Genomic DNA, 24,521 nt, shown 5'->3' with positions numbered 1-24,521 from the left:
TTATAACGATAGTTTGGATGGATGAGTTTGTAAGTATCCAAGTACATCAAATAAGAGAGGGTGACAATTTCATCAGGCTGAACTATGCTGGAAATTTTTTGATGGTCTGGTTTTTATAATCACAGAAGTGGCGATTATAGCATTATGCTTTATGTATGTTTTTAGAGTTTAATAAATTCTGTACCTGTTTTTTTTACTCATCCATCCATCCATCCAGTTATTCCATTTTATTATACAAGTTTAGCGCTGCTATTTTTTTTGTGTTTATGGTTGGTAGGTGTAACTAACACCTACATTTTAGCAGCAGCATTAGACAAGCACACCCTTAAGCGCCTGGTCCTACCCTTTTGGGTAATTTACATTTAAAAAAATTTTGCGTTTCGTACAGCCTGCGATCAGATCTGAACTGCGCATGCGTATGCACCTCAATGCGCAGGCGCTTTAGTCTGCAGTGACAGGAATTGGCGGGCAGTGACGGGATGGTGCAGGAAAAACGATCGCACGGGCGATTGCAAGGTGACTGACAGGAAGAGGCCGTTTGTGGGTGGCAACTGACCATTTTTAAGGAGTGTCCGGAGAAACGCAGGAGGGACCAGGCGTTTGAAGGGAGGGCTTCTGATGTCAGCTTCTGCCCCGATTATCGCACTGGGGGGTAAAGTTACTAAGATGGGATGTTGCCCATAGCAACCAATCAGATTCCAGGTATTATATTCTAGAATGTGCTAGATAAATGAGAAGTAAATCTGATTGGTTGCTATGAGCAACATCCCATCTTAAATAGAACTCCCATCTTAGTAAATTTACCCCTGGAAGAGTAAGTCCTGGGCTGTGCAGAGACTGCACAAACTTCTGTTTGTGCAGCTCTCCTGCACATGTGATCACACCCCTGCACAGCTATTTTCCCCTGTCCCTGTAGGCGGCGACTACCTGATCGCAGGGATGCAAAAAACGCACCCTAGCGATTAGGTCTGAATTAGGCCCCTGGTGCAATGATTTTCTTGTACTATGCATGTGTCAAAGTCTCACCGTGCATGCTTCCCGATTGTATCCATACAGAGTCACAGCTGTAATTTCAGTTGCACGCAGGGAGTTTAGTGAAAATGTAGTGGTGTTCCTGGGGTGTAACAGGGAGGTGCCTTAGCATGTTCACGGAGTGGGTCCGTCTTATGGGTGTGTTGTGGGAGAGCCACGGGCATGTTTGTAAAAGTAGCTTCATATACAGAGGAGGCCATACTCGGTCCGAGAAACTGCACATGCCATAAGACTGGTGCAAGTTTCCATGTTGTGACCAATGGTGACATCTAAGGACACACCAATCAGTATTACAGTGTGTATAGAAGCTGACAGTGGGTGTCTCACTCCTTGCACGTTTGGATGCACAGATGTACACAAGGGATTTGGATCAGCATTTGCATAAAGTTACAGACCGGAGACCGCCAATAGACGCAGTTGTTTGTGATTCTGCTTCCACCTCTGAATCAGGCCCAAAATGATCTGATTATTCCACCACCTCAGTGGTGACGGAGAACAGATGAAGCTTATTCATAAATGGTGTTACAGTATTTTAGGAGATAACAAATGTTTACACAGCTAAAGAGTTGATCTGAAAGTTTTAGTAGGATGGACTTGAAAGCAGTGGTGGCTCCTCGGTGACTCCCAACCAGTGATGTTTGGCAGCGTTTGGAGTGACAGAACAACTAAGGAAGTTCAACATCCAACAGAAGCTTCTGCTCCTCTTCTACTCCCTGATTGTGAAGTTGGTACTGTGCTCCTCGATACTGGTATGGTACGGCTCCGTCAGCGCGAGGGACAGATGCAGGCTCCAAAAGGTGGTCAGATCCGCAGAGACGATCATCGGGGCCAACCTTCCCTCAGTCCAGGACCTGTACCTGTCCAGAGCTAAAAAGCGGGCAACGAAGATAGTAAAGGACCAGCTACACCCCGGCCACAGTATGTTTAACTTGCTTCCTTCAGGCAGGCATTACAGGGCCATCCCTGCCGGGTACACCAGAAGCCCAAGTTTATTTCCCCAAGTGGTCCGCCTGCTGAACTCCTGAACATGGCCTACTAGACGTACATGTAACTCACTTGTGTCCCTATGGTATACCTATCTGTGTGACTTTACTTGTCAAAGAAATAACTTCTGAAAGTATGTGTGTCCACTAACACATATGTGTGTGAACTAACAGTAGATACACTGTGGGGTCTATTTACAAAGTGACAGCTTGCTTCTTGGCAGGTTTGACCTCTAAACTTAAAACGCCACTATTATGTAGAAAAGACGCCACACTTTGCACTTAATATGAGTGCTGCTTTAAATTTTGAAGTAAAAAATATACAGTTTTGTTATCTTTACACATATGTCAAGTACTGTATATCAGCAGCCATTTTGGGAAGGCTCTCTGTATAGCTCTGATGTAAATAGCTTTTAGTGACCAGATACACTCAATCTCATTCTGACGACAGTGGGGTGTCCACTGAAACGTTACAACTAATTCTGTTGACTGTGTGATTCCTTGGAGTTGCCGTGAGTGCCACGTCTGTACTTTGTTATATTACTTCGGTTTTACGGAGGCAACGGCATTATACAAATAGAGCTTTTGGAGTGCCATACCTTTCCCTGTATATATATATATATATACATATATATACACACACAGTAGCTCACGAACTGGCTGCCTTCTTTTAACACAATAATGACAGCATTTGCAATATTTCTTAATATCTCAACTGTTGTTACTGTAGTAGAGAATTGACCACATTTCTCATTATTTTGAATTGACAATCATTTAATTATACTAACACTACTGCTAAGGGTTGCTTAAGATAGTAGAGGTCCCATGTGCAGGAAGTTCTGAGACTCCTGACTAGAGGGGTGGAGGGGCACGCAAACAAGATGCTGGCATGCTACATTTAACCCCTGACCGAGCAGGTAGGGGCATAATTTATAAGGGGCATTACTATGTGGGCATAACATGATGTCAGGGGCACTATTTGTGTGGGGCATAAATAATATGGTGTTAATGAGCACTATTGTGTGGGGCATAATAAGGTGTAAGGGGCACTTAATGTCATAAGGCTCATTATGGTATGTGGCATAATGTGTAAGTGGTATTTTGGTGTGGCATTACGGTGCATGGAATATTGTGTAAGGGACATTATGGTGTGTGACAATGTGTAAGGGGCATTACAGTGCATGGAATATTGTGTAAGGGGCATTACAGTGTGGAGCATAATGTGTAAGGAGCATTACTATAAGGAGGAAAAATGTCAAATAATGTAAGGGACATGAATCAGGAATTTTTATTTTCTCGTGGTGGCCAACGTCTTGGGGTACATGGTACAAAACCGGGGTGTAAGGTAGTCTTTTCCTGCAAGCAGGCTTATAGCGAAGGTGGCTCCGATGGAATACAAGCTCCGGGCACCAAAAATGTTGGAGGACGCATCGCTGCCCGCCACCCCTATTCCCGCGAGCCACTGTAAAGGCAGCTGCAGAACAGGGGGAGGAGCAGAGGGGGACCACTCTAACTCAGAGACTAGGTAGGGAACAGGACAGGCCAGAGGCAACAGCAGGAGACAGTGACACCCGGCACATTCCCGGAGATCTGACGCCCTCTTTGTATGTCTCACTTTCTGCTTGTAGCTGTGCAGCAGGATTACTTCTGTCCTGCAGCACCACTCTCTGCCCCCACTGCTGCAGCACGTCTCTCTGTCTAGCCCACCTGCTGCAGCATCTCTCTCTTTCATGGAAGCTGCAGTACAAGTCTCTACTTCAGATGCTGCAGTAGTTCTCTCTGCCCTAGCTGCTGCAGCACCTCTCTCTGCAGTAGCAGCTGCTGCAGCAGCAGCAGCAGCAGCAGCACATCTTTCTGCCCTGGCTGCGGCAGACCCTCTTTCAGCCCTGCCTGTTGCAGCAGCTCTCTCTGCCCTAGGTGCTGCAACACCTCTCTGCAGCAGCACCTTGCTCTGCCCCAGCTGCTGCAGCACCTCTCTCTGCCCTTGTTGCTGCAGCACCTCTCTCTGCAGCAACTACTGCAGGACCTCTCGTTGCTGCAGCAACTCTCTCTGCCCCCGGCTGCTGCAGCACCTCTCTCTGTCACAACTGCTGCAGCACCTCTTTCTGATCCTTAGGCTGCTGCAGCACCTCTCTCTGCTCTTTATGCTGCTGCAGCACCCCTCTCTACCCCTCAGACTGCTGCGGCTCAGCTCTCTGTGCCCCAAAGACTCCTGCGGCACAGCTCTCTGCCCCACAGGCTGTTACTGCACAGCTCTCTCTGCCCCTCAGGCCATTCTGGGACAATATTTTCATTATGGCATAGTGGGATTATCAGGTCTGGGATGGCTGGGGGGGGGGAGTTTGGTGCATTATTTTCAGTGAGAGTTTGTGGGTTTCAGGTCTGTGAGGGGTCAATTTTGGAGAATTATTTTTGAGGCATGGGAAGATTGGGGGTAATTCCAAGTTGATCGCAGCAGGATTTTTTATAGCAATTGGGCAAAACCATGTGCATTGCACGGGAGGCAGATATAACATGTGCAGAAAGAGTTAGATTTGGGTGGGTTATTTTATTTCTGTGCAGGGTAAATATTGGCTGCTTTATTTTTACACTGCAAATTAGATTGCAGATTGAACACACCCCACCCAAATCTAATTTTCTCTGCACATGTTATATCTGCCTCCCCTGCACATGGTTTTGCCCAATTGCTAACAAAAATCCTGCTGCGATCAACTTGGAATTAACCCCATTGTCTGATCTGGAGGTGGAGGTTCTGTTTTGGCCTGTTATTTTCATTGAGAGATTGGGGAGTTATCAGTCTATAGGGGCTCATATTTGGGGCATTATTTTCATTGAGGAATTGGGGGTTGTGAGGTCAGGTCAGTCGGGGCATTCATAGTGTTTTTAATTTAATGAATTAAAAAGTAAATTATTAAATACAGCTACTTCCGTAGCAGCTCTACTGTGGTGTAACATTTATAAGGGGCACTACCATAGTGTAACATGTATAAGGGGCTCTACTGTGTGGAATAATGTGTATAAGGGGCTCTACTGTGTGGCATATGTAAAAAGGGTACTACTGTGTGGCATAATGTATATAAGTGTCTCTACTATGTGGCATATAAAAAGGGTACTACTGAGTGGCATAATGTGTATAATGTGAATACCGGACAGTACTGTGCGGTGTAATGTGAATAACGAACACTACTATGCAGTGTAATGTGAATTGGTACTATTCTGTGGCCATACCCCTTTCCAATGAAGCCACACCTTTGGTGCCCACTGTCCCTATTTTAAATATGGGGGGCACCCAAAGGAAACTTTCGCCATGAGCACCACAAGGTCTAGAACAGGCTCTGTCACCAATTTAGAATTTTCACATGTACAGTAGCATCCCATCACATATTGACTAGGCCCCTAATTCAGTATAGGGGAGGGTGCGCCAAAACATACCATTGCTCCAGACACCATGGCACCTAGCTACACCTCTGCCTGCAGGACCTTGCCCCTTGCAGTGAGGCCACACCTATTGCAGCAGGGCCACACCCTAAAGGTGCATGCAAATGTTTGGTTTTCATAATGTGCATGGGGGGATGGCACATTTTTTTGCTGTTCGCACTAGGAGCCAAATTGTCTAGAAACGGCCCTACCATGGCGCCAGTGCCATGTTCCTGGTGAATTCTCTACTGTGCATGTGCAACTATTCAATGATTTCTGCTATTGCTGCAGCACAGACGCAAGACTCCCGAGAGGTCAGTATAATTGTATGTGTGTGGTGTGTGCCCCCTGGTTCCAGGGGGCCATGTGCATGAACAACCTGCACTCATTCTAGATACAATGGCTACTGTATATGAACTCAATGAATCATGATACAGGTTTGAATTTAATGATTTACTCTGTGTTCTAGAGAACATTAATCTTGTGTTATGCTTAGACAATCTTATTCTATGTCTTTGTGAGGAATGGTCCTTATGTTAATGTAGATTTTTATTCCTTTTTAATTCTAAATTCCAAACAGTTCTACTGATTTTTCATCCTTGATGGTCTTCAATGTCAGGTGGTTTTCTTATTGGTCTCCCACTTCTGGCTGGTGTTTTGGTGCCAATGTTGGTTGTATTAATGTATTATTTGTCTGCTTTGGGCTGTGACATTGTGAATCCACCCAACAAATCTGGTAATACGACTGTATACTCCAAAATATTTGGGAATGGCACATCCAGCTCCCCAACTCACCAACCCTGCCTGAAACCAGCGCCCTCCTGGTTCTTTGCATACAAGTGGACTACCAGAATCACCCTGAAATACAGGAAATCAGTATCAGTGAAAGGATTTGACATTTATTATATTATTTGCTGCAATAATAATAATAATAATAATAATAATAATAATAATTACAGATAAGCATTTATTTGTAATGCTAAAGAGTGCACTATCTAGCATAACATAAGTCTACACTATGTGGTCAGCTTTAATTTGTGCATTAAGTGCTTGGTTTAGTAATAATCAATCAATATCCCTGCACATATACAGTGGGCCTGATTCTGAGTCTCACACAATGCTGATATTCACGTAGCTGAGTGATTTTTTGCAACTCCGCTCTGAAAACCCCTATGGTATATGCGTTGCACATACACAGGCTGTTGCGATTGGATCAAACAGTATCAGAAATGTTGGGTGTACCTGGGTGGTGAATGGGAGGTGGCTAGTAGGGCATGTAAAGATAGTCTGTTTAGTTGGCATATTATGGGAGTGTTGTAGGCATTCCCAGACGCACAGCTGCAGGCATAGGAGGCCATGGTCAGATTGAAAAACTGCACCCACCATAGGACTGGTTTGAGTTTCAACCGATGGCGGTATCTAAGAATGCACCAATCGGTATTACAGTGCGCATGGATGCTAAATGTGGGTGTCTCAGTCCTTGCACATTTGGCCGAATGGATGTACACAAGGGAAGGAGCTTGCATAGAGTCAGGGGCTGACTGGCGCAACTTTTACCTTGGTGGGCAAACACATGCATGTGGTCCCTGCTTTTCTACCAGCAAACTGCAACGGAAAAATTTGTGTAACAAAACATTTGCAGGAGTGGTTTATCTAATGTGGGTGTGGTATAAGAAACCATTTAAATATAAATAAAACAAATCCTTTGTCAAAAAGGTATATAAACAAATACAAAACCTACTAGTATAAGTGACATCTATACAATAAATATATTTAAAATCGGACTCCAAATCCACGATATAGGGAAAATGGGGGTGATTCAGTTCAGCACGATATAAATGGTGTCAGGAAGAAGGTCCAGGAGCTATTCAATTGACCACACTGTTAAGCCTGACTAGAGGATTTGTACTCGTACCCCTCCTGAGGTGCCAGCAGAGCTCCAACTAAACCAGTGCCATGACGCTATTTTCTGCCTATGGGGGTCATTCCGAGTTGATCTCTTGCTAGCTACTTTTAGCAGCTGTGCAACGCATAGTCGCCGCCCACGGGGAGTGTATTTTCACTTTGCAAGTGTGCGAACGCCTGTGCAGCCGAGCGGTACAAAAACATTTTGTGCAAAACAAGACCAGCCCTGTAGTTACTTATTCTGTGCAATGATTGCAACGACGAAGGTCCTGGCATTGACGTCAGATACCCGCCCTGCAAATGCCTGGACACGCCTGCGTTTTCCCAAACACTCCCAGAAAACGGTCAGTTGACAACCATACACGCCCTCTTCCTGTCAATCTCCTTGATATCGGCTGTGCGAATGGAATCTTCGCTAGATCCAGTGCACAGCAGCGATGTTCTTTGTGCCAGTATGACGTGCGTGCGCATTGCTGCGCATACGCATGCGCAGTTTTGCCATTTTTTTACCTGATTGCTGCGCTGTGAAAATCGGCAGCAAGCGATCAACTCGGAATGACCCCCTTAGCACATGCGCAAACAGCCGGTATTTAAGTCTGAGAATGCCAGTTTCTGTGAATAAACACCCGGCTTAAGGCACAGTAACTGGCATCTCCCGACTAATAAGTGCAGGGTGCGATGGGGACAATTGAATAGCTCTGGGACCTCCTTCCTGGTGCTATTCATATCGTGCTGAATTCATTTGCCCCATTGTTGGGTGCTGTTGCTAGTACTCAAACTTTGTCACTGTAGCACATCACCAGAATCTGTCATACTCTCATCACTTATAATTGAATTGCCCACTACGGGTCAGTGAAATCCATATAGAGGAGGAATATATGGTATTGATTCATCGGTAGTTTAGGATCAGTTTTATGAGGCATTCACTGAAAACTGACACCTTGTATAAAAACTACGTAATGCTCCCCTTTTAAGGTGGGTACACACTGGCCGATATATCGGCCGTTCTCTTGAACGGCCGATATATCGCGGGTCCGTCGGCCAGTGTGTATGGCCGATTTGTCTGTGAACTCCGTCGTTCACAGACATATCGCGTCGGCCCTGCCGCACAGCCGACGGCCAATATATCTACCAATATATTTGCGTGTCACTGTGTGCATACGGGCGGTCGGCCGACCGCCCGTACACATGCTGCGGCAGTCGGCGGTGATTGACAGCTGAACTGGGCGGGCGTGTGTACACGCCCACCCAGTTGATGACATCATTCCCCGATGGATCGGGCAGTGTGTATGCTCAACACACTGCCCGATCCGTCCATAAATATATCTGTCGATCAATTGATCGGCAGATATATCTGTCAGTGTGTACCCACCTTCACTGTGTGCACATTGATACTGAAACAACTTTTGAAAAAATAAGATTTTACTTACCGGTAAATCTATTTCTCGTAGTCCGTAGTGGATGCTGGGGACTCCGTAAGGACCATGGGGAATAGACGGGCTCCGCAGGAGACAGGGCACTCCAAGAAAGAAATTGGATACCGGTGTGCTCTGGCTCCTCCCTCTATGTCCCTCCTCCAGACCTCAGTTAGAGAAACTGTGCCCGGAAGAGCTGACAGTACAAGGAAAGGATTTTGGAATCCAGGGCAAGACTCATACCAGCCACAACAATCACACCGTATAACTCGTGATAAACTTACCCAGTTAACAGTATGAACAACAACAGAGCATCAGATCAACTCTGATGCACTATAACATAACCCTTATGCAAGCAATAACTATATACAAGTATTGTAGAAGAAGTCCGCACTTGGGACGGGCGCCCAGCATCCACTACGGACTACGAGAAATAGATTTACCGGTAAGTAAAATCTTATTTTCTCTAACGTCCTAGTGGATGCTGGGGACTCTGTAAGGACCATGGGGATTATAACAAAGCTCCCAAACGGGCGGGAGAGTGCGGATGACTCTGCAGCACCGAATGAGCAAACACAAGGTCCTCCTCAGCCAGGGTATCAAACTTGTAGAACTTTGCAAAAGTGTTTGAACCTGACCAAGTAGCTTCTCGGCAAAGCTGTAATGCCGAGACCCCTCAGGCAGCCGCCCAAGAAGAGCCCACCTTCCTTGTGGAGTGGGCCTTTACTGATTTTGGCAGCGGCAATCCTGCCGCAGAATGAGCCTGCTGAATCGTGTTACAGATCCAGTGAGCAATAGTCTGCTTTGAAGCAGGAGCACCCACCTTGTTGGATGCATACAGGATAAACAGCGACTCAGTTTTCCTGACTCTAGCCGTTCTGGCTACATAAACCTTCAAAGCCCTGACCACATCTAGTAACTCGGAATCCTCCAAGTCAGTAGTAGCCACAGGCACCACAATAGGTTGGTTCATATGAAAAGATGACACCACCTTAGGCAGAAATTGTGGACGGATCCTAAATTCTGCTCTGTCCATATGGAAAACCAGATAGGGGCTTTTATGTGATAAAGCCGCTAATTCTGACACATGCCTAGCCGAAGCCAAGGCTAACAGCATGACCACCTTCCACGTGAGATATTTTAACTCCACGGTTTTAAGTGGTTCAAACCAGTGTGACTTCAGGAAACTCAACACCACGTTCAGATCCCAAGGTGCCACTGGAGGCACAAAAGGGGGCTGAATATGCAGCACTCCCTTTACAAACGTCTGCACTTCAGGCAGAGAAGCCAGTTCTTTTTGAAAGAAAATAGACAGGGCAGAAATCTGGACCTTAATGGAACCCAATTTTAGGCCCAAAGTCACTCTCTCCTGTAGGAAGCGAAGGAAACGGCCCAGCTGGAATTCCTCCATGGGGGCATTCCTGGCCTCACACCAAGTAACATATTTTCGCCATATACGGTGATAATGTTTAGCCGTCACGTCCTTCCTAGCCTTTATCAGCGTAGGAATAACTTCATCCGGAATGCCTTTTTCTGCTAGGATCCGGCGTTCAACCGCCATGCCGTCAAACGAAGCCGCGGTAAGTCTTGGAACAGACAGGGCCCCTGTTGCAACAAGTCCTGTCTTAGAGGCAGAGGCCATGGGTCCTCTGAGAGCATTTCTCGCAGATCTGGATACCAAGTCCTTCTTGGCCAATCCGGAACAATGAGGATTGTTCTCACTCCTCTTTTTCTTATGATTCTCAGCACCTTGGGTATGAGAGGAAGAGGAGGAAATACATAAACCGACTGGAACACCCATGGTGTCACTAGTGCGTCTACAGCTATCGCCTGAGGGTCTCTTGACCTGGCGCAATACCTCTGTAGCTTTTTGTTGAGGCGGAATGCCATCATGTCCACCTGTGGCAGTTCCCACCGACTTGCAATCTGCGTGAAGACTTCTTGATGAAGTCCCCACTCTCCCGGGTGGAGGTCGTGCCTGCTGAGGAAGTCTACTTCCCAGTTGTCCACTCCCGGAATGAACACTGCTGACAGTGCGCTTACGTGATTCTCCGCCCAGCGAAGAATTCTGTTGGCTTCCGCCATCGCCACCCTGCTCCTTGTGCCGCCTTGGCGGTTTACATGAGCCACTGCGGTGATGTTGTCTGACTGAATCAGAACTGATTGGTCGCGAAGCAGGGTCTCCGCTTGACGTAGGGCGTTGTATCTGCCCCTTAGTTCCAGGATATTGATGTGAGGCAAGTCTCCTGACTTGACCACAGACCTTGGAAATTTCTTCCCTGTGTGACTGCCCCCCACCCTCGGAGGCTTGCATCCGTGGTCACCAGGACCCAGTCCTGAATGCCAAATCTGCGGCCCTCGATAAGGTGAGCACTCTGCAGCCACCACAGGAGAGACACCCTGGCCCTGGGGGATAGGGTGATCAGCCAGTGCATCTGAAGATGTGATCCGGACCACTTGTCCAACAGATCCCATTGAAAGGTCCTCGCATGGAACCTGCCGAAAGGAAATGGCCTCGTATGATGCCACCATCTTTCCCAGGACTCGCGTGCAGTAATGCACCGACACCTGTTTTGGTTTTAATAGGTCTCTGACCAGTGTCATGAGCTCCTGAGCCTTCTCCATCGGGAGATAAACCCTCTTCTGGTCTGTGTCCAGAATCATGCCCAAGAAGGGCAGATGAGTCGTAGGAATCAACTGCGACTTCGGAATATTTAGAATCCAGCCGTGCTGTTGTAACACTTCCCGAGAGCGTGCTACGCTGATCAGGAACTGCTCTCTGGACCTCGCCTTTATGAGGAGATCGTCCAAGTATGGGATAATTGTGACCCCCTGTGCACCATCATTTCCGCCATTACCTTGGTAAATATTCTTGGTGCCGTGGAGAGACCAAACGGCAACGTCTGGAATTGGTAATGACAATCCTGTACCACAAATCTGAGGTACGCCTGATGAGGTGGATAAATGGGGACATGAAGGTATGCATCCTTTATGTCCAGAGACACCATCAAATCCCCCCCTTCCAGGCTTGCGATGACCGCTCTGAGCGATTCCATCTTGAACTTGAACCTTTTCAGGTAGATGTTCAGGGATTTTAAATTCAATATGGGTCTGACCGAACCGTCCGGTTTCGGTACCACAAACATGGTCGAATAATAACCCTTTCCTTGTTGAAGGAGGGGAACCTTGACCACCACCTGCTGAAGATACAATTTGTGAATTGCAGCTAACACTATTTCCCTCTCTAAGGGGGAAGCTGGCAGGGCCGATTTGAGGTATCAGTGAGGGGGGGCATCTCCTCGAATTCCAGCTTGTATCCCTGAGACACAATCTCTATTGCCCAGGGATCCACCTGGGAGTGAACCCACTTGTGGCTGAAATTTCGGAGACGCGCCCCCACAGGGCCTAGCTCCGCCCGTGGAGCCCCAGCGTCATGCGGTGGATTTAGTGGAAGCCGGGGAGGACTTCTGTTCCTGGGAACTAGCTGTGCTGTGCAGCTTCTTTCCTCTGCCCCTGCCTCTGGCAAGAAAGGACGCACCTCTGACTTTCTTGCCTTTTTGTGAACGAAAGGACTGCATTTGGTAATACAGTGCTTTCTTAGGTTGTGAGGGAACATATGGCAAAAAATTTGACTTTCCAGCAGTAGCTGTGGAGACCAGGTCCGAGAGACCCTCCCCAAACAATTCCTCACCCTTGTAAGGTAAAACCTCCATGTGCCTTTTTGAGTCGGCATCGCCTGTCCATTGCCGAGTCCACAGGACCCTTCTGGCAGAAATCGACATTGCATTTATTCTAGAGCCCAGTAGGCTAATGTCTCTTTGAGCATCTCTCATATACAGGACAGCGTCTTTTATATGCCCCAGGGTCATTAATATAGTATCCTTGTCTAAGGTATCCAGATCCTCAGACAAGGTATCCGTCCATGCTGCTACAGCACTACACACCCAGGCCGACGCAATTGCCGGCCTTAGTAAGGTACCTGAATGTGTGTAAATGGACTTCAGGGTACCCTCTTGCTTTCTATCCGCAGCATCTTTTAGGGTGGCCGTATCCTGTGACGGTAGGGCCACCTTCTTGGATAAGCGTGTTAGAGCTTTGTCCACCCTAGGGGAGGATTCCCAGCGTAGCCTGTCCGTTGGCGGGAAAGGATACGCCATAAGCATCCGTTTGGAAATCTGCAGTTTTTTATCTGGAGATTCCCAAGCTTTTTCACATAACTCATTTAGCTCATGTGAAGGGGGAAAGGTCACTACCTGCCTTTTTTCCCCATACATATGAACCCTCTTGTCAGGGACTGGGGTTTCCTCTGTGATGTGCAACACCTCCTTCATTGCTATAATCATATAACGTATAGCTTTAGCCAATTTAGGCTGTAACTTTGCATCATCATAGTCGACACTGGAGTCAGAATCCGTGTCGGTATCTGTGTCAACACTTTGGGATAGTGGGCGCTTCTGAGACCCTGACGGCCTCTGCGACATAGGATCAGGCTTGGGCTGAGACCCCGACTGTCCTAAGGTTTCAGCTTTATCCAACCTTTTATGCAAGGAATTAACATTATCATTTAAAACCTTCCACATATCCATCCAATCAGGTGTCGGCGCCGTCGGCGGAGACACCTTATTCATTTGCTCCCGCTCTGCTTCCACATAGCCTTCCTCGTCAAACATGTCGACATAAGCGTACCGACACACCACACACACAGGGGATGCTCTTTTTGAAGACAGTTCCCCCACAAGGTCCTTTGGAGAGACAGAGAGAGAGTATGCCAGCACACACCCCAGCGCTATATGTCCCAGGAATCACACAGTAACTTAGTGTTAACCCAGTAGCTGCTGTTTATATTTATTTTTGCGCCTAATTATGTGCCCCCCCTCTCTTTTTACCCTCTTCTACCGTGTAACTGCAGGGGAGAGGCTGGGGAGCTTCCTCTCAGCGGTGCTGTGGAGAAAAAACATGGCGCTGGTGAGTGCTGAGGAAGAAGCCCCGCCCCCTCGACAGCGGGCTTCTGTCCCGCTTTAATGTACAATTTTTGAGCGGGGGCTCATACATATATACAGTGCCCAACTGTATATATGCAAACTTTTGCCAAAGAGGTCTCTAATTGCTGCCCAGGGTGCCCCCCCCCTGCGCCCTGCACCCTACAGTGACCGGAGTATGTGGGTTTAGTGTGGGAGCAATGGCGCACAGCTGCAGTGCTGTGCGCTACCTCAGTTTGAAGACTGGAGTCTTCTGCCGCCGATTTTGAAGTCTTCTTGCTTCTTGCACCCGGCTTCTGTCTTCCGGCTCAGCGAGGGGGACGGCGGCGCGGCTCCGGGATCGGACGACAAAGGGTGAGATCCTGTGTAAGATCCCTCTGGAGCTAATGGTGTCCAGTAGCCTAAGAAGCAGGACCTATCTTCAGAGAGTAGGGCTGCTACTCTCCCTCAGTCCCACGCTGCAGGGAGTCTGTTGCCAGCAGATCTCCCTGAAAATAAAAAAACCTAACAAAATACTTTCTTATAGCAAGCTCAGGAGAGCTCACTAAACAGCACCCAGCTCGTCCGGGCACAGATTCAAACTGAGGTCTGGAGGAGGGACATAGAGGGAGGAGCCAGAGCACACCAGTATCCAATTTCTTTCTTAGAGTGCCCTGTCTCCTGCGGAGCCCGTCTATTCCCCATGGTCCTTACGGAGTCCCCAGCATCCACTAGGACGTTAGAGAAATATTAATTATAAGCAACAATTGCATACTTGTCCAAGCTAGGATTTCTTCAGTGAACAGTCCCACATGTGCACATCTATGTACAGTATTTGTTTGGGCATAGCAATATGAATACAGTTTTGTTGACATCTAACACTATGGGGCCTATTGCAACAAAATGTGATAATACATACAAGCGCCCATATGGAGGGACCGACTGCAGTACAGAATTCCTCCGGATGATTTTCAATGTTACATACCTCCCAACTTTCTTTACTTGTGGAGCGGGACACACGCTCCCGAAAAGGGGGCGTGGCCTATGAAAAGGGAGCGTGGCTTTGCGGGAGGACCCGCGATCGCGAGCCACGCCCCCATTTTCGTCACTGAGGGGGCATGCCCAGCGCTCTGTGAGCTGCTGGCATGCTCCCTCTCCCTCTGACTCCACTGAATAGACGCTGGGCGCATGCGCACAGCGTCTATTCACCGCTGCTCTGCTAAGCAGAGCAGCGATTGACGGAGCCTCCCAACTGACCCCCCCCCCCACCGCGGGACACTGTGGCCCGCGGGTGGGACAGCAGGACAGTCCCCAAAAAACGGGACTGTCCCGCGAAAATCGGGACAGTTGGGAGGTATGATGTTATATAGCAAAGAAAAAGTGCATATAGTGATATACCGTTTAAAAATGTAATATACAGTCACACAAACATACAACAGCAGAACAATAAAACAATAAGTGCATGGTATCCAAGGTGCAGAGAATCCAAAGTGCGTAATTACCAGCAGTAAGTAAGAACTGTCTCACGGCAGTTCTACAAGCATGAGGATTTATTTTCCACGGCAACTGCGGCTGTAGCTTCCTCGGTCTTCTGGTCTATAATCAACCGCACACGGTGTCCCCTTGGATATAAAAGGCTTTTATATCCAAGGGGACACCGTGTGCGTTTGATTATAGACCAGAAGACCGAAGAAGCTACAGCCGCAGTTGCCATGGAAAATAAATCCTCATGCTTGTAGAACTGCCGTGAGACAGTTCTTACTTACTGCTGGTAATTACGCACTTTGGATTCTTTGCACCTTGGATACCATGCACTGATTCTTTTATTGTTCTGCTGTTGTATGTTTATGTGACTGTATATTAAATTTTTAAACGGTACATCACTATATGCACTTTTTCTTTGCTATATAACATTGAAAATCATCCGGAGGAATTCTGTACTGCAGTCGGTCCCTCCATATGGGCGCTTGTATGTATTATCACATTTTGTTGCAGTTTGCTTGAGATCTTTTCTCTTGGTGGAGGTATATATGAGAGTTACCTCTGTGTGATTTGTACATCAACTAGCTGCCTATTCCTAGAGCGCACTGATAATTATCCATCCTTTGGTTTCACTATGGGGCCTATGTCTGTGGTTCCCAAACTGTGTTCCTAGGCACCCAGGGGTGCTCTTCTGAGGCTCTGGCAGGAGTGCCTCGGGTTGGTGGTCCAGGACCAAATCAAATTATCTATGGTCAAAGTGATAGGCAAAACCAGTGCTAGTGGCTGCCAATCATAACACGTGGACAATCAGAAGCAAAACTGTACACCACCACGTAACTGACCCTAAGGATGACAGGAAAGCACAATTTAATTTAAAAGTTTCTCTAACGTCCTTTGTGGATTCTGGAACTGAAGTTTACTGTGTGTATAGAGCGGTCCGCAGGAGCACTGGCAAATAAAAAAAAACCCTCTGACTCCTCCCTCTATGTCCCTCCCCATGACTCAGTCTTAGAAAATGTGCCCAAGGAGCCAGGTGCACATTCTCAGAGCTGCAAGAATGTTTTCTTCAGATTTTCTTTTAGTTTGTTATTTTACAGGTACACTGACTGGCATTCAGTGTACCTGCTTCGTGGGACTCGTGGAGGGAAACGAACCAACTTAATAGAGAGTTAATGGGTTGTTTCCCTGCTGACAGGAACACTGAGCTACTGAGGTGCTGATCTCAATCTGATGGAGAGAGTGAGCCCACACCAGCAGCATATGCCGCCACCCTGAGCATAATGCCGAAGGGGTAGTCTTCAGTATGCCGACTGACGGGATCTCGGCGCACAGTATACCAGCGCCGGAATCCCGACAGCCGGCATACCGAAACTTATTCTCCCTTGTGGGGGTCCACGACCCCCCTGGAGGGAGAATAAAATAGCATGGCGCGCCACCATGCCCGTAGCGTGGCGAGCGCAGCGAACCCGCAAGGGGCTCATTTGCGCTCTCCACACTGTTGGTAAGCCAGCGGTCGGGCTCCCGGCGCCGGTATGCTGGTCGCCGGGAGCCCGAGCGCCAGCATACCATACTGAACCCATGCCGAAGATCACAGATTCCAATGGTGTGGTGAGTGAACTCTGGGGATCCTGATTAGCGGATCCCCGGTGATATGTGGTAGCATGACAGGACAGTGGTCCCCGGCTCCGGCCGTGGTGCCCGCCGGTACCTACACACTGGCCAGTGAGATCCCCTGTTGTGCACATAGGCCCTCAGAGAGAGGATTTAGACTGTCAGGGCTGAAATATGAAGCGTTTAAACTTCGCAGGGGTCAGTATAATATTGTGGGACTGCGTGCCATTATGGGGGCGGGGAGTCCCGGAGAGCGGGACCAGAGCAGCAAGAAGCACCATTTCCTCAGTGAGACTGAGCTGCTGACACTACCAGGCTCCCTCATCATAACCACTATTCACCACTGCAAACTGGTAACATAGTGGGGTGTTAGACCGGCTGTGGAGCACTGTAAACAGCAGCGGAGGCTGCACAAAGCACCAGAGGTGTTATTTATATATATATATATATATATATATATATATATTTATATATATACATACATATATACATATATGCATAGCATATCCAGCTTAGGCCGTGTAAGTGTGCTGGTCCCCTTTTCTCTCCTTGACTCTCCCCTGCCTGGGTCCGGGTCACTGCTATAGGGGCTGGAATTAGGCTGTAGCTGGGTATTATTATTAATCTGTAATTGTATTATCTGTTGTTATAGATGTGGTACTTAGCAACATGTCTGATAGCAAACCTATGTGTAATGTATGCAACATGCTACCATCATCTCCAGATTCCCTGCGGTGTACCCAGTGTTCTGTACCCTCACCGGGTGCAAGTAGTGGGCCTGAGTGGGTAGAGTCTTTTAAAGCAATATTTGCAGATATTAATACCGAATTAGCCACTGCTAGGCAGGAACGTCAAGCCCTAAGACAGTCTATAGATGCTGGAAGGTCTGCTCCTAGTGATCTCAGACAGGCCACTCAGGCTACTCTGGGGATCCCCCACAAGCGTACCCTCCCTCAGGTGCAATCTGACTCTGATTCAGAATCGCAGGATTGGGACGAGGGAGAGGTTGATATGGAACAAGAAGGTTCCTTAACTCCAGGTGTTGAGGCCCTCATTTACGCTATATGTGAAGTGCTTCATATGCCTGACAAGGAAGCAAACATGCAGGAGGAATTACACTTTAATGTATTACCCAAATCCTCCGCCACGTTCCCAGTGTCTAAGGAATTGGACACTTTAGCTAAGCAAGCATGGGTCAACCCAGACAAGAAATTCCTCATCCCTAAAAGGTTGCTGAATACCCTTCCTTTCCATTCAGAGGACAGGAAGGTGTGGGAGAATCCGCCTATGGTTGATATTTCTGTTTCCAGATTATCACGAAAATTGGTACTCCCAGTACCAGGGGCTATTTCTTTGGAAGAGCCACCTCACCGCAAAATTGAGAATACTCTCAAGTCATTATATACGGCAGCAGGGGTAGCCCACCATCCTACAGTGGTCTGTGGGTGGATTGCCAGGGTCATACAAAAATGGTCAGATGCTGCCATTGCAGGTTTTGATACTCTTCCTCAAGAAGTTACTATTACACTGATACAACACATGCAAGATTCGGCACAATTTATGTGCGAGGCTGTGAAGGAACTCTCATTCACAGTTGTACTACGGCTTTAGCGGTCTCAGCTCGTAGAGCTTTATGGTTGCGACAATGCTCGGCTGATGTGGATTCAAAGAAGGGAGTGGAAAACATCCCTTTCACAGGGGAGACCTTATTCGGTGAATAACTCAACAAATGGCTATCTCAGGCTATGGCGGGAAAATCCACATACTTGCCGTCAGCACCTCCCCCTACTAGGCGTACCTATCCAGGGCCTGCTCTGCAGTCCTTTTGTGCCAAACTCAGAGGCAAAGGTTCCTCTATGACAGCCAGAGGAACTTGTGGTAGGTTTCGCAAAACAGCAGCCGCTACCAGCGTGGCCCAGCCTCCAAGTGCTACCCCCACTAAACCCACCGCATGACTGGCAGCCCCTTTTGTGGAGCGAAAACCAGGTGGGTGCTCGGTTGCTGCACTTTGCCCAGGAGTGGGTGCAGACATGCAGAGATCCTTGGGTGAGTGATCTCGTTTCACAAGGGTATCACCTGAATTTCCAAGAGCTTCCCCGTCACAGATTTTTCAGGTCGGGCATACAAGCTTCACCTGCAGGAAAAGTTATTTTGCAAGAGGCCATTCGAAGACTTTTTCAGAAGTAATTGTACCAGTACTCCCTCAGCTAAAACCGCAGGGGTTCTACTCAAGACGGTTCGGGGGGACCCAATTTTGAACCTCAAAAACCTGAACCATTATTTAAAGGTCTTCAAATTCAAAATGGAATCACTGAGGTTGGTGATATCCAGTCTGGAGGAGGGGGAGTTTTTAGTTTCACTAGACATCAAAGATGCGTACCTGCATATTCCAATTTGGCCGCCTCATCACGCGTTTTTACGCTTTGTAGTGCTGGACCAGCACTACCAATTTCAGGCTCTGCCCTTTGGTCTTTCAACGGCTCCAAGGGTGTTCACAAAAGTCATGGTGGAGATGATGCTTCAGCTACACCTGAAGGGTATCAACATAGTACCTTATCTGGACGACCTTCTGAAAATGCGAGCTCCAGGAAGAAGCTGTTACACAGCATAGAGGTGACGGGGCAATTGCATACGAATCACGGATGGATTCTGAATCTGCAGAAGTCTCATCTACACCCGTTCCAGAGAATCCAGTTTCTGGGTATGATTCTGGATATGGTACAGCAGAAGGTGTTCCTTCTGAGGGACAAGGCCTTGACCATCCAGAGTATGGTCCGCTCACTTTTGAAACCACGGAAAGTGACCATCCACCTCTGCATCCAGTTGCTGAGCAAGATGGTGGCCTCATACGAGGCGATAAAGTACGACAGGTTCCATGCCAGGTCGTTTCAACTAGATCTGCTAGACAAGTGGTCAGGGTCGCATCTCCGGATGCAACAGCGGATAAAGCTACCTCCAAGAGCAAAAATTGCTTTGCTATGGTGGCTCAGATGTCACACTTGCTGGAAGGCCGAAGCTTCAATGTCCATCCCTAGACTCTACTGACAACAGATGCCAGCCTCAGGGGCTGGGGTGCAGTGACCCAAGGGGTCCAGTTCCAGGGGAGGTGGTCATGCCAAGAGGCGACTCTCCTGATCAACATCCTGGAACTTAGAGCAATTTACTATGCACTTCTTCAGGCTTTCCTTTTGCTTCAGAATCACGCAATTCACAGTGCAGTCGGACAACGCCACAGCAGTGGCTTACATAAACCGACAAGGAGGAACAAGAAGCAGGCCTGCAATGCGGAAGGTGTCAAAGATACTCCGTTGGGCGAAGTTACACGCAAGGGCAATCTCAGCCATATTCATTCCAGGAGTGGACAATTGGGGAGCAGACTTCCTCAGCATACACAGCCTTCATCCAGGAGAGTGGGGTCTTCACCCTCAAGTGTTTCAAATGTTGATCCACAAATGGGGTTGTCTGCAGATAGATTTGATGGCATCACGCCTCAACAGAAAACTCAGCCGTTATTGCTCCAGAACAAAAGATTACAGGCAACGGCAGTGGACACTCTCACGGCCCCATGGCCATACAGGTTGGTGTATCTGTTTTCTCCAATCCCTCTCATTCCAAGAGTGCTAAAAAGACTAAAAATGGAGAGAGTTCAGGTGATACTGGTCGCCCCAGATTGTCCCAGAAGGGCTTGGTATGCGGACTTCCTGGAACTGTCTATGGAGGATCCGTGGCCGCTCCCTTTGAACAGGGACCTGCTACAACAAGGTCCGTTCATCTTCCAGACTTACAGCGGCTACGTTTGATGGCATGGAGGTTGAGAGGGTGATTTTGAAAAAGAAGGGTTTTCATCCCTCAGTGGTTTCCACCCTGATACAAGTCCGTAAAGGGGTCACGTCAAAACATTATCACCGCATTTGGAAGAAATATGTTGCGTGGTGTGAGAGTAAAGGTTATCTTCCTGTGGAGTTTAGCCTGAGCGGGTTTTCTCCTTTTTCTACAAGCAGGGGTTGATCTGGGCCTACGCTTAGGTTCCATTAAGGTTCAAATCTCGTCTCTCTCCATTTTCATTCAGAAACAATTGGCATTGTTGCCCGAGGTGCAGACCTTTTTACAGGGTGTTCTGCACATTCAGTCTCCGTTTGTTCCTCCCACAGCTCCATGGCATCTGAACGTGGTTTTGGCTTTTCTCCAGTCGGACTGGTTTGAACCATTGCATATGGTTGAGTTGAAATACTTGACATGGAAGATGGTCACGCTGTTGGCCCTGGCTTCCGCTAGACGTGTGTAAGAGTTGGATGCTTTATCCTGTAAGATCCTGTATTTGGTATTTCACGGGGATAGGGCTGAGCTTCGGACTCGCCCACAATTTTTACAGAAAGTGGTGTCGGCTTTCCATGTGAATCAGCCCGGTTTTAGGTGACACCTCCATTGCCCCGTGTTCCTTGGACGTGGTGAGGGTGTTGAAAGTTTATGTCAGCAGGACTGCTAGTGCCAGAAAGACGGACTCGTTGTTTGTCCTCTATGATGCGACCAAAATTGGTCGACCTGCGTCTAAGCAGTCTATTGCTAGATGGCTTCAGTTGACTATTCGCCAAGCCTATACTTCAATTCCAAGAGCTTCCCCGTCTGCCTGGGGTGTCTCGGCCTTGCAATTGTGCAGAGCGGCTACTTGGTCTGGTTCAAACACTTTTGTCAAGTTTTATAAGTTCGATACTTTGGCCAGTGCTGACCTACAGTTTGGTCAGGCGGTTTTGAAGGGGTCTCAGCACTCTTCCACCCAGGCCCGTCATCATGGGGTGTGCTTCAGGCACAGCTGTCCCAGGCCCTGCCTCTCTAACAGAAGGAAGAGGGCCTGGACCGCTCATGCCGCTGTCCCCCCTGCCTCGATACTCCGCCCGCTTTTCATGACCGAGTTATGGCACTGTCACAGGGGTGGAGAGAGGATGCTGCAAGCTTCTATTGTAAACGTCCCTCCAAAAATGCCCGCCGCCTCAGAGGAGACAGTTATTAAAAATACTAGAGGAGGCTCCTCTAGTATCTTTAATAACTGTCCGGAGTGGATACTGGGCGCCTGCCACAGTGCTTCGTTCCTGCCTGCCGGTTAATGTGTTGTTAGGGACTGCTTGTTGCTGTCCGCTTTTCAGTGGTTAATTTAATTATCCGGGTTGCATCAACATTTTCCTGGGATGGTTCTGTTTGATGGTGGTTAAGCTGTTGTGTGTTGCTATGTTGCCACACCTGTTACATTAATCATATGCCTTCTTCGGAGTATGTTCCGTCTCCTAGGGCACAGTTTCCTGGACTGAGTCATGGGGAGGGGCATAGAGGGTGGAGTCAGCACACTGCAGAGTTTTTTTTTAATGTGCCAGTGCTCCTGCGGACCGCTCTATACCCACAGTAAACTTCAGTTCCCAGTATCCACTCCGGACTACGAGAAAAGGAATTACCGGTAGGTAACAAATTCCTATTTTTTCCAAATGTATCAATTATTTTATTACCAGTTATTTATATAGTGCACAAATATTCTGCAGCGCTTTACAGGGAATATTTTGGCTATTCACATCAGTACTCACTGATGTGGAAGGTAAAGGGAAGGTAAGTTAGGATTTTGATCTTAGGGATGCCACAGTCGGTATTCTGACCGCTAGCATCCCATCCAGTTGTTAATATGGGATGCACTTGGCATCCCGGTGGTCCGGATGCCGGCGGTCATATGACCAATGCCGGAATCCCGACACCTTTCAGGAGACCGGTGTAGGGACACCGACAGCCGACATCCCGAAGGTGAGTATCGGGGGGAGGGTTAGGGCCCGGGGGGAGGGTTAGGCACTAGGGGGTTAGTCATAGTCGATAGCCCAGGAGGGTTAGCCGTAGCAGACGGCCCAGGAGAGTTAGCCCTAGCCAATTCTCCAGGAGGGTTAGGGTAGGGAGGTGAGGTGTAGAATACTTCTGTGCGCTTAATTTAGTATGTAGTGCACCACGCTGAATCTGTGGTTTTAGCTGCTCAATAAAAATATAAATTGATAAAAAGAAAATGAGCACTTAATGTAACCTGTAAAGAAAAAAAGTTTTTATGATTATGGTTAAAATGTTTACACTCTTATTTTTGAAAGAGTATTAGGAAATTAAAATTGGATCCATTGCTCTGGTAAAAAAAAGTATGCACTTGTTGCACCCCCTACAACTAGGCCGACCCTACCTCTATCGTACCACAGTCTGGGATGGGAAAGATGGTCTGTACCTTGTGTTTACACAGGGCTCCTATTCGCCTCCCGCTGCTGGTGTCTCTGATAGCAGAGGGCACCCGGAAATGACGTACCACTATGGCTGGGGTTCAGTGAGGTCGGGTGCGCCAATGTTGAGCTCTGTTTCCTGGTCCTCTACGTTTTGATTTGAGCCTCCAACGTGTTTCATGCACCGCAGTGCACTTTCTCAAGGATGGCTACACTGTCTATTTATAGTAAAAAAACTTTATTGATAAAAAACGGAAATGGTCACGGAAGTCTCTAAAAAGGGTGGGAATCGCATGTTCCATGCTTTCTTTTTCTATTTTTGTGAAAAAGGAGTTTTAGAAAATTTATAGAACTATAACAATATTAAAATTGTTTGATTTTAAGGTGCCACAATTTATCCAAAACGTATCAGTATGTTAAAAATGGATAATATGATAATATGAATATCATAAAAAAGCATTAAATTTGAAGTCTATGTTTAGCCCCTTGGGTTCCAACGTTTGCATTTCAAAGACCCATCAAGATACGGTTTTGTTTAGTTCTCTTATCGTATCTCCTCCTCTCCAATTTGATTCTATTTTCTGAATGGCCATAAATTGTAAATTCAAAGTATTTTTATCATGTTTCATTTATGCATTTGCGACGTGACATCACGATGCAACGCGTCATTTCACAAAACTACGCCTCCCGAGTGGAGAACTATGACAGGGAAGTGGAGAAGAAGGGGGAGCAATTGGCAGGCTGGCGAGCTGACAACAAGCATTACACACCCCTGGCCTGGCATTACGCACCCCTGGCAACTACTAGCATTATTCCTGAGCCCTGACAATGAGCATTACCCCAGGCAACGAGCATTACACACCCCTGGCAACTAGCATTACACACCCCTGGCAATGAGCATTACCCCTGACAACAAGCATTACACACCCCTGGCAGCTAGCATTACACACTCCTGGCAACTAACATTACCCCTGACAACGAGCATTACACACCCCTGGTAACGAGCAGGACACCCCGTCTCAGAGCATGAAACCCGTGGCAAAGAGCATGGATCCTAGAGCATGAAACCCCTGGCAACGAGCATGATACCCATCCAACAGCATGAAACCCATGGCAACGAGCATGAATCCCAGAGCATGAAACCCCCTGGCAACGATCTTGACACCCAGTGTGTGAAACCCTTGGCAATGAGCAGGTCATTTTAAAAGTAAGAAAAAGCTTTACTGTAGGGGATAATGTATCACAGCATTGCGGTGCCTGGCATAATATGGTGCAAGGGGCATTTAGCAGAGCAGCGATGTTACGTTATATCACAGACTGGCTTTGGGGCAGGTCCATATTTACGAATTTTGCACTTGAATTTGCTATCTTCCATCCTTTTTCTCCAGCAGCACTGCTGCATACACCTAAACAACAGCTCCCATCTGGGCTTAGGGGTAACGTTTTATTCTGACACACATGCCTTACGTGGCAGTCTTCACATGCTAA

The 24,521-nt window shown here is 47.6% G+C and overlaps 1 protein-coding gene across 5 annotated transcripts in view; it reads right to left on the bottom strand.

The window, feature by feature from the left end:
* Window positions 1-5,870: 5,870 nt before the first annotated feature.
* Window positions 5,871-24,521, bottom strand: part of TMPRSS6 (transmembrane serine protease 6) — a 377,861-nt gene continuing 359,210 nt past the window's right edge. For all 5 annotated transcript variants that reach the window (XM_063940656.1, XM_063940657.1, XM_063940658.1 and 2 more), the window contains one exon: window positions 5,871-6,290. In XM_063940656.1, the coding sequence (XP_063796726.1) occupies window positions 6,111-6,290 (180 nt within the window). In that variant the 3' untranslated portion in view covers window positions 5,871-6,110. The remainder of the gene's footprint in view (window positions 6,291-24,521) is intronic.

Source organism: Pseudophryne corroboree, chromosome 9 (genome assembly GCF_028390025.1).
Source record: "Pseudophryne corroboree isolate aPseCor3 chromosome 9, aPseCor3.hap2, whole genome shotgun sequence".
Classification (NCBI taxonomy): Eukaryota; Metazoa; Chordata; class Amphibia; order Anura; family Myobatrachidae; genus Pseudophryne; species Pseudophryne corroboree.
This window is presented reverse-complemented; position numbering and strand designations above follow the sequence as displayed.